Source organism: Photinus pyralis, unplaced genomic scaffold, assembly GCF_008802855.1.
Source record: "Photinus pyralis isolate 1611_PpyrPB1 unplaced genomic scaffold, Ppyr1.3 Ppyr1.4_LG8, whole genome shotgun sequence".
In the NCBI taxonomy this organism is placed as follows: Eukaryota; Metazoa; Arthropoda; class Insecta; order Coleoptera; family Lampyridae; genus Photinus; species Photinus pyralis.
Window position 1 is genome coordinate 1,558,630 of NW_022170819.1, and position 9,541 is coordinate 1,568,170.

A 9,541-nucleotide genomic window follows, 5' to 3' on the forward strand; every position below is an offset into this window, starting at 1 on the left:
GCATATTATTTCAGTTCCGCTATTTTGTAACGGAAGTCTATTTGAATTTTTCAATGCGCCCTCTGATTGGCCGAACGGCGCTTGAGTTTGTCAGTAGAGCCGGCTGTCAGACGTGGCGGGACTTGTTTGTTTTTGTTTACTTTCATTCGACTCATTAGTTCGTCGCAACAATTCGTGGTTTTTACTGCATAGTTTAATAAACTCTGATTATTCCAGTTTTTATCAAATTTATAACAGTATTCACACTTCCGGTTCCACAAAAAAAAAAGATTTTATCTTCCGCTTCTGCTTCCGTTATAAGTAGGTACACGCCCGTTGAATCCCTAGCGTTTTGTGAAGGCGATTGTAAATCTTATTTTATGACGTACAAATGCAATCAGATAAAATCAAGCTTCCTCTTCCGCAAAATGTCAATTGTTTTTTAAAACATGTATGCAAATTTAAAAACAAAAATTCCTAAAACCGCTGTATTTTTTATAAAGCGATTTCGTACGCCCTCTAGCGACAAAGTTAAAAAAATACACGTAATTTGCGAACGGATAGGGGTAGACTTTTTTGAGCACCTATATAGGGTTGTTAGAGCATTTTAGTACAATCAATCAAATTAATAAAAATATTTCATGCGCAATTCAAAAAACCACCCCTGAAATGGATGAGTGCCGAGTAAGACGCTTTTTTAAAATACATGTAATTTGCGAACGGATAGGGGTAGATTTTTTTGAGCACCTATATAGGGTTGTTGGCAGAGCATTTTAGTACAATCAATCAAATAATAAAAATATTTCATGCGCAATTCAGAAAAACCACCCCTTGAAATGGATGAGTGCCGAGTAAAAGACGCTTTTTTAAAAATACATGTAATTTGCGAACGGATAGGGGTAGATTTTTTTGAGCACCTATATAGGGTTGTTGGCAGAGCATTTTAGTACAATCAAACAAATAAATAAAAATATTTCATGCGCTATTCAGAAAAACCACCCTTCGAAGTGTATGTTTCCCGAGTAAAAGACGCTTTTTGTAAAAGTACACGTAATTTGCGAACGGATAGGGGTAGATTTTGGTTGAGCACCTATATAGGGTTGTTAGCAGAGCATTTTAGTACAATCAAACAAATTAATAAAAATATTTCATGCGCAATTCAGAAAAATCACCAGCAAGGGACGTTAACTGGACTACCGAATTTTTGAATTTCAACACACCCAAATAACTAAGCATAATTACGGTAGCTAATGAGATGTATCTGATTGACAAATGTTTGGTGTCAAATGAAGCGCGCTTAATTAACAAGAATTTTAAGGCAATTTCCAGGTTTTGGGATGACAGGGAACCAAGCGACTAATTAAAGTTTTAATTTCTGAACTCAAATGTGGGCCAGTTTCCAAATTCATTACGATCTCGCGGGCCGCATGCAATTATTTTTAGTAAGGGAAAAAAAGAAAATATTTTTAATTTAGATCATATTTATTCTTCTTCTTATATTTATTTTTGAACATAGCTTAAATCGCCTCTCCTAGTCAAACGGAGATTATATTATATTGGTTCCAAGACATCTCGTACAATTTCTGGAAAAGAGTTTGGTGTTGTAGAAAAGAAACTGAAAATTTTCCTGAAAAAAGTGTTCTTCGCATACTTTTTTTCATAGATCTGCTCCATGTTGAAAACTAAAACAAATGTATAAGCAAGCATCTAAAATTACTCGCTTTCTGTAAAAAAAAATTATAAACTGACGAGCCATTAATTTAGCTAAAATACATACAAAAAAGGAACATGAAAGAATACCTATCAAATTCCATTGGTCAAACATTATAAAAACTTTATTTCTTGCATGTTTGCATTGAAACAAACCCAAGACATTTAAAATTTGTCATATTAAAAACATATATGTACAGTGATATGTTTAAAAAACTAGATTAAAAAAAAATAAAAATAATAACACAGAGTTAAAATAAGTAAAAACGAACCAAACGCCTAAAGTTCACTTTCGTCACTTCGTGGCACTAAAACCCAACCGTCAGACGGCGGCCGACCGATATTGGCGGTAAGTAACTCTTTCTGTTTCTCTAAGCTTTTCTTAAGCAATATTAGGGCCTGCTTCTCACTTTGTAACTGTTCTATTGTCTTTCTCTGTCTCTGTTGCTCTAAACTTTGTGTTTCCTGTAGTTTCGTCTTTCGCTGTGATAAATACGCTAGTTCCGTTTGTACCTTCAATCAAAAATTGAGGCCGACGTTATCAAGTCGAGCTAATTTACCTTAAGATATTCCTGAGCTAATTGTTTGTGTTCCTCGAATAGCGAGACGGAACTGGGATCGTCCAAGTCGGGCGTGGCGGGGCGAAGATGCGGATCCAGGAGTAGGTACATGTTGTCGAGGTTCGGATCGGGCGAGTCCGGCGCTTCGGGGGGAATTGAATTTTGTACTTCTGTTTGTACCGTGCTTCTACTACCTGCAATTAAAAAAGGAGATACTGTTAAACTTTTAATTCATTAGTTAATTCGAGATATGATAAATATCGCACTCTCTTGTACAGGATGAGTCAACGATTGCGCGGAGTAACTTAATGCCTTGAAGATAAGATTTTTCGATAGAGTGCTTTTGTATTATGATATGGTTGAATATTCTCCACATTTTAAAAATATTTGGAATTATACAGGGTGCGCCCACAAAGTAGGCCGACAAAATGGTACATTTTTTAAATAGAACCCCCTGTATTTGAATGCATTTTTGAATTCTACGTGTAATGGTACGTCTTTTTTATTATATGGTTAATATCCGAAAATTTAAAAAAAAATTGGGCATTTGCAAGCGTCAGTATATTTCAAAATTATTACTTAAATTTTGATTGCAGGTTTTATATCTTTTATCCTGGGTTAAGTAAAAGTCAAATAAATACATCTACTACAAAACATTAAAAAAATAGCTTACAGGGTATTTTTTTTTCTAGATCCAAAGTTATAAAACTTCATATTAAAAAATATCACTTTTTTTAAATGGAACGCCCTGTATATTTTAATGTCATCTCCATCCTCCAAAAACCTTCAACTTTTGATAATAATGTCCTATCTCTGATAGTTTTCGAAATATCTTGGTTTTCCTGGTTTTTATATTGTAATCTTACATAAGTTATATGTAATTTACATAATAGTGAGGTGGCCATGCAAAAAAAAGGCAATTTTTATCTGCTTTAAAAATCTTTATCTGATTTTAAAAAAGTGGGATTATTTAATATGAAGTTTTGCAACTTTGGACTTACTACAAAAACACCCTGTAAGTTATATTTTTAATGTTTCATAGTAGATGTATTTCTTTGACTTTTACTTAACCGAGGATAAATGATACTGGAATCAAAATTTAAGTAATAATTTTGACAATATACTGACCCTTGCAAATGCCCAATTTTTCTTAAAAATCTAATTATCTTTAAAACTACTAGCTTTTCGGATATTAACCATATACTTAAAAAAAACGTACAATTACACGTAGAATTCAAAAATGCATTCAAATACAGGGGGTTCTATTTAAAACAATGTACCACTTGGGCGCCCTACTTTGTGGGCGCACCCTGTATAATTCCAAATATTTTTAAAATGTGGAGAATATTCAACCATATCATAATACAAAAGCACTCTATCGAAAAATCTTATCTTCAAGCCATTAAGAGTTTTAAAGTCGGTCTCCCGGACAGGGACCAGATTCCCGTTCCTCAAACCTAAAGGGAGTCGTGTGGTTTACAAACGGGTTCCTAACAGAAAGGGGAACGGGTATAGGTGTATATGGTCATCAACCGAGAACTGACGTTAGCTTCTCCCTCGGACAGTGTAGCACCCTGTTTCAGGCAGAGAATTTAGCCATCATTCCCAGTGCACCAGAGAACCTGTGACAGTCAGGCGACGCAGCGGACAGTTTCCGATGGGCTACAGTGCTTGACTGCAGACGAACTCTACAGTGCTATTCATTTAGAAGTAGACATAGGGATTTTCTATGTCTACTTTGACAAAAATCCTTCTGAAAGACGCCTAATTTTATACAACCGAAATAACATGCGCGCGCATTTTGTATTGTCATTCTAGATTTTTTAATAAAAACGACAGTAATAGCACAGATAGATAGATAGAGGGCGCTTTTAAGTATACCCATAAAATGCATAATGTTAGCAATCTGTTGTATGCGTACAGGGTGGCCAACTAAGAATGCGAGGTACTGTATCTGAGAATCTATCCATCGTAGAGGCTTGCGGTAAAAAAATTTATTACTAAAACGGCCACGAGAAAAACCTGGAAAATATTTTTAAGTTTCTGAAATGACCGCTAGGGGGTGTAACTGCAATCTGGAATCTAAAAAAATGATGTTTCTGTGAATTCCGCTATATTAACCTAACAAAAAAATGTCCGGTCTTTGAAGTTGACGATAATCTGAACAATTTTTGTTTGACAATTTTTCCTGTATCTCTAAAAACGAAGTGGTGGGGGTTATTCAAAAGTTTCCGTTTAGAACACCCTGTATCTTCGAAACGGTTGAGCCGATTTAAACAAACTCGGGTTAGTTCAAAAGAGCTATTCTTCAGCTACAAATATACTATTTGAAGTTTTGTTAGTTTCACATATCACCGCTTGAGGGCTTTTTTCGACATTCTGACAGAAATGGTTAATTTTCTCAAAAAAATTAAATGCATTGGTTCGATTTTTTTTTCATGAAAAAGTAGCTAAATGATGCCTAAACATGTTCGCGAAAACAGCATCTCGGTATCTTGAGAGATATATACATTTTTTATATCGTGATGGCCAGCATTTCGAGCATTTACGGCGGCATTAAAAGCTTCCTTTTTTAAATCGATCCACCTTAGGTCCTTAGGGCCACAAATTATATAATAAAAATAATTCCGGAAAAATTAGCTTAAAAAAATAAAATTGTGAGCGTATAAACTTTTCTTTTGCCTAAATTTTAGGTTAGGAACAAGATATCGAGATGCGGTTTTTGCGAGATTGTTCAGGCATCATTTGGCTACTTTTTCATGAAAAAAAATCAAACCAACGCATTTCATTTTTTTGAAAAAATTAACCATTTCTGTCGGAATGTCGAAAAAAGCCCCCAAGCGGCGATATGTTAAACTAACAAAACTTCAAATATTGTAATATTTGTAGCCGAAGAATAACCCTTTTCAATTAACCCGAGTTTGTTAAAATCGGCTCAGTCGTTTCGAAGATACAGGGTGTTCTTTACGGAAACCTTTGAATACCCCCCCACCACTTCATTTTTAGAGATACGGGAAAAATTGTCAAACAAAAAAGGTTCAGATTATTGTCGTCTTCAAAGACCGGACAATTTATTGTTAGGTTAATATAGCGGAATTCACAGATTGCAGTTACGCCCCCTAGCGGCCATTGCAGAAACTTAAAAATATTTTCCAGATTTTTCTCGTGGCCGTTTTAGTAATAATTTTTTTACCGCAAGGTTCTACGATGGACAGGTTCCCAGATACAGTACCTCGCATTCTTATTTGGCCACCCTGTATATCTGTGGTAATAGTATGCTTTTAGGTTATGATGAAGAGATATTAAATTCGGCCGTTATTTCTTATGGGATTCTCTTCCACAAAAAAAACATTCAGTTTCATATCCTCAGTTAAAATTGAAAGTTGTTTACGATGTCTTATGTGGAGCGTATATTGTCATTTAAAACTAGTTCCTATGCCTACTTCTAAATGAAAATCACTGTATATATAGATTAAGTGAGTCTAATAGGGTGCCAGCGCACTGCAGAATAAGGAGCAACGAAAAGGCAAATGAGCTGGCTCGTGAAGGCAGTGGTGGGGCGGACGAACCTACCCTAGGAATTACTCCATCTGTTATTAGGGCCGGGAAAATGTTCATTGGACCTTCCTCTTGAACACATCCAAAAAGCCTGCATGTGGGGGGGTGACCGCCATTTTGAATTTTAGGCCCCTTTTTTCGTTTTTTCCTCAATATCTCGAAAACTATCAATTTTTTTATACCCGGTTATATCTTCAAAATGAAAGCTAATTAAATTTCCTCCAAAAACTAGTATTAACATTTAGGAGATATACACTGTGTTCAAGATAAGGATGTCTATCATGGTTGTATGGTCAAATTAGAGAAAAATATTAGCAATTAAAGAGTTATTATTATGCTTTAAACCAGAAAATTACGATTACTTCCGAAGATATGCTAGAAAATTCGAAATTTGCCGATTTTGTTTTTATTTTTTTCTAATGATATTTGAACAGATACAAAAAAATTAAAAACACTTTCTCTTTGGCACTTTTGGGCTCTACAAGACAACGTGGAGAGACAAAGAAATCATCATCAACTTTATTTCTTATAAGGCCCGTAAAAATTACATACCGCACTGAGTAGCATTTTTTTTTAATACGAATACAACAATGCACTTAAAAAAAACAAAACTGTTGGTTTCAACAGGATGGTGTACCTGCACACAACGCCGAAATCGTGTGAGAAAACCTATCGGACAAGTTTCCTGGAATATATATCCGATAGGTATTCTCACACGATTAAGGCGTTGTGTGCGGGTGCACCATCCTGTTGAAACCAACAGTTTATTTATTTAACGAAAAATTAAAATGAAATCGACAACTTATTCTTGGACACAGTGTATATGTTTTGTTTATATTTAGTTAACTATTAAAATTATTTGATTAAAGTTTTTTAACCTTCAATATTCAATTGTAAATTCCATCGTTTTGAATCCCAGCTTGGTTTCCGAGCCAAGTTTTGGTTCGAGCTGACCTGATTTTTGTCGAGCCAAGCCGAACCGAATTAAAAAAAAATTCGGCTCGCCTTTCATAGGTGGAAAATGTCAGGTAATAGTGAAAATGTTTCTAAAAAAATCGTAAATTTCGGAAATTTCCAAAATGTGTTACAAATGACAAATGTGGCGTGGCAAGAAAAGTATGGAAATGTTAGAAAAAAATAAACAAGGTTGGCATGATACATTCTGCAGATGAAAGGAAGAGAGAGGGAAAACAAACCTTCTTGATCCAAACCCCCAAGGCCCAAATGAGTCGAATATTATAAAAATGCGGATATTTTGTATTTGTGTCCAAGAGCAAATGTTTAACTTTTGGAAATCTCAAAAAATGGCAACAGTGGATTAAACAAAAAATTCTGTAATTAGTGATGGATTTACGTACAAGTTTGGGGCGTCAAAATTGAAGGGTTAATGGAGAATTGCGGTTCGAGAAAGGGTAGCACTAAATATTCGTTTCGTAAAAATTAAAAATCCGTTCTATTATACTTTGGGGGACCAAAACGTTTAGGAAACCAATGTTGTAACTCATGAGCTAATCGTCTACTTTGAAAAATCTTACATAAACACACAATACATTTTTAGCACGTGATACCACTGAAAGTGCTTTGGTGGCTGAGTTCTACTCGAAACTGGACACAAACGCCATGAGATTTACGCAAGACATGTGACTCACCCCGTAAAAAGTAGCACATTTGTTAAGCTTGTCGACAAACTTGTAAGCCTCATTATAACCTTCCACTTCGTGCCAAAATGTCATAGTGAATAGCTTACCAAGTTGTGATTCACTTGAAACATGTTCCAAAGATAGTAAAGATTAGGCAAAACTCCTTGGGGCACGAGGAAATTGGGTGATTCAAGCGTAAAGAATGAATGAATAACTTTTTTGTTTTTAAAGCTTTCACATTTAAAAATACTTCAATTATTTAAAGTAATTGAGTACAACGTACTCCAACAGTAAACATCCACCGGAACAAAGAGCTGACACACGAATATTTTGGTAGAAGGAAGCGAATCGGGAGGGAAAAAATATAAACATAATAAAACATACATCAAGGAAAGAGATCAACTTGGCGAATTACCAAAACGGCATTTTAATCGCTCGCTCTTCCGTATTTACTTTAAGGAACAAATTTCCAAATCCGCTAAGACCGCGTGACATAATAAGGAAGACAAACATTGGGAAGATTAACGAGCGAATTTATTAATAGCTTCTGCAAGAAACAAGAATACCCACCGATATGTGTAGTATTTTCGTTAAAAATAATCCAACTCTTGCGAGTTTCGTGGGTTGTAATAACACCAGCAGTTGGACAATCGCACATTGTAATTTTTTCGAATTATGTCATTATCGCCAAAAACGTCGGGGCGCGAACGTGCGGGGTGTTCCAAAAATCGGCCGAGACGCACCAGGGGGTTTCCAAAACAAAACCGAGCCCGAAGAAGACGGATGCGATAACTGAAAATCTTAGAGGAAAACACACGCTCTCGTGGAGACCTCTCCGGACATGCGTAAAAGATTTACGTCCTGCAGCTGCGAGACGAATTAAAAAAAAAGCGCGACTAAAATACGAAAATCGAAATCTTTTCACCGGCGAAAAGTTCAAAAAACCTTCGCGCATTTTCCACCAATTACCTCTTACAAGAATCGGCGCGCAGATCCGTACCCCGCGTTTTTGGGGAGGCAAATTTCGCGGACGGACGAACTTTTCGCGGAGAGCTTCTCTGAGAAATCCATCTCGAAATTGGTACAATACGGATCTGTTTGTACACTAAAAAACATAAAAGCGCACCCCACCGCAACTAAACAAACTGAACTAATTTCGTTTACGTGAGTCACTCCTCTAAAAACAGACACCAAACCATGATTCGGCACTACAGAATGCCTCTATATATAAATTCTATCCGCGGAAAGACGTTAACACGTTAGACGAGGCGCGACGAAGACGGCGGATCCAACGCGAGTTCAAAAAACCTTCGCTGCACGATTATGGGCAAAAAAGCGGAAGACTGCCAAAATTCACTCGAGGGCGCCCCCGATTAATTACCAACAAATTCATGAACCGGGCCCAATGCCTAATTTGGCAAAAATACATGATGAATGAAAATCTCGAACGGAAACGCTTTGGGGAATTATGAATTTAAAACACAGAAAACGATAGAAGGGGACAAGATAGTAATACAAGTGATTTACACAATGTTTATTTTGACATTAACAAATAGTTACTCGTCCAAAATCGCAAATAGATTAAGCCCCTCCAATGATGATCCTTGATATCGATGTGGAGCTTCACATGTTCGATAATTCAGGGGGTGCGTAACGGTCGGTGATGAAGCCAATAAGCTGTGTGATCCTGGGAGCTAAGTCTCCCCCGGTGTCTTAGTCGACCCCTTTCCTGGGCTAAGAGATCTCCACAAAAAGGGCGTTCGGACGCATCTGCTCGCTGGTTAAATTCCAGCAACGATAATATTCTTTGATTCGGGTCCGTTAACTTGGCCCCCCCACTGTTAGATTTGATAGTCGTATTATTTTAAAATGAATGCGCTCCTTATGCGCCACTGCGCCATTATCGTTTTTTAGAAATCCGAAAAAACATTGGGGGGGGGGGGGGTCAAGTGAACGTAGCCCCCCCCCAGTACGTATTTTGTCCCTTGTAACTAGGTCACCTGATACATTTGGTTATGCGCTCAATTGCGCCACTTGAATTAAAGCTAGCGCCATTACAGTTAAGCCGTGACAAATTTTCAAAAAGTGGGGGGG

General features: G+C 36.6%; 1 protein-coding gene across 1 annotated transcript; it reads right to left on the bottom strand.

The window, feature by feature from the left end:
* Positions 1-1,796: 1,796 nt before the first annotated feature.
* On the bottom strand, positions 1,797-8,501 carry LOC116179659 (mitogen-activated protein kinase kinase kinase 7-like). Its single transcript, XM_031499468.1, has 3 exons — positions 8,018-8,501; positions 2,250-2,443; positions 1,797-2,202 (listed from the first exon to the last, which is right to left on the bottom strand). The coding sequence occupies exons 1-3, from the start codon at positions 8,103-8,105 to the stop codon at positions 1,969-1,971; spliced, it is 516 nt and encodes a 171-aa protein (XP_031355328.1). The 5' UTR covers positions 8,106-8,501; the 3' UTR covers positions 1,797-1,968.
* Positions 8,502-9,541: the final 1,040 nt, after the last annotated feature.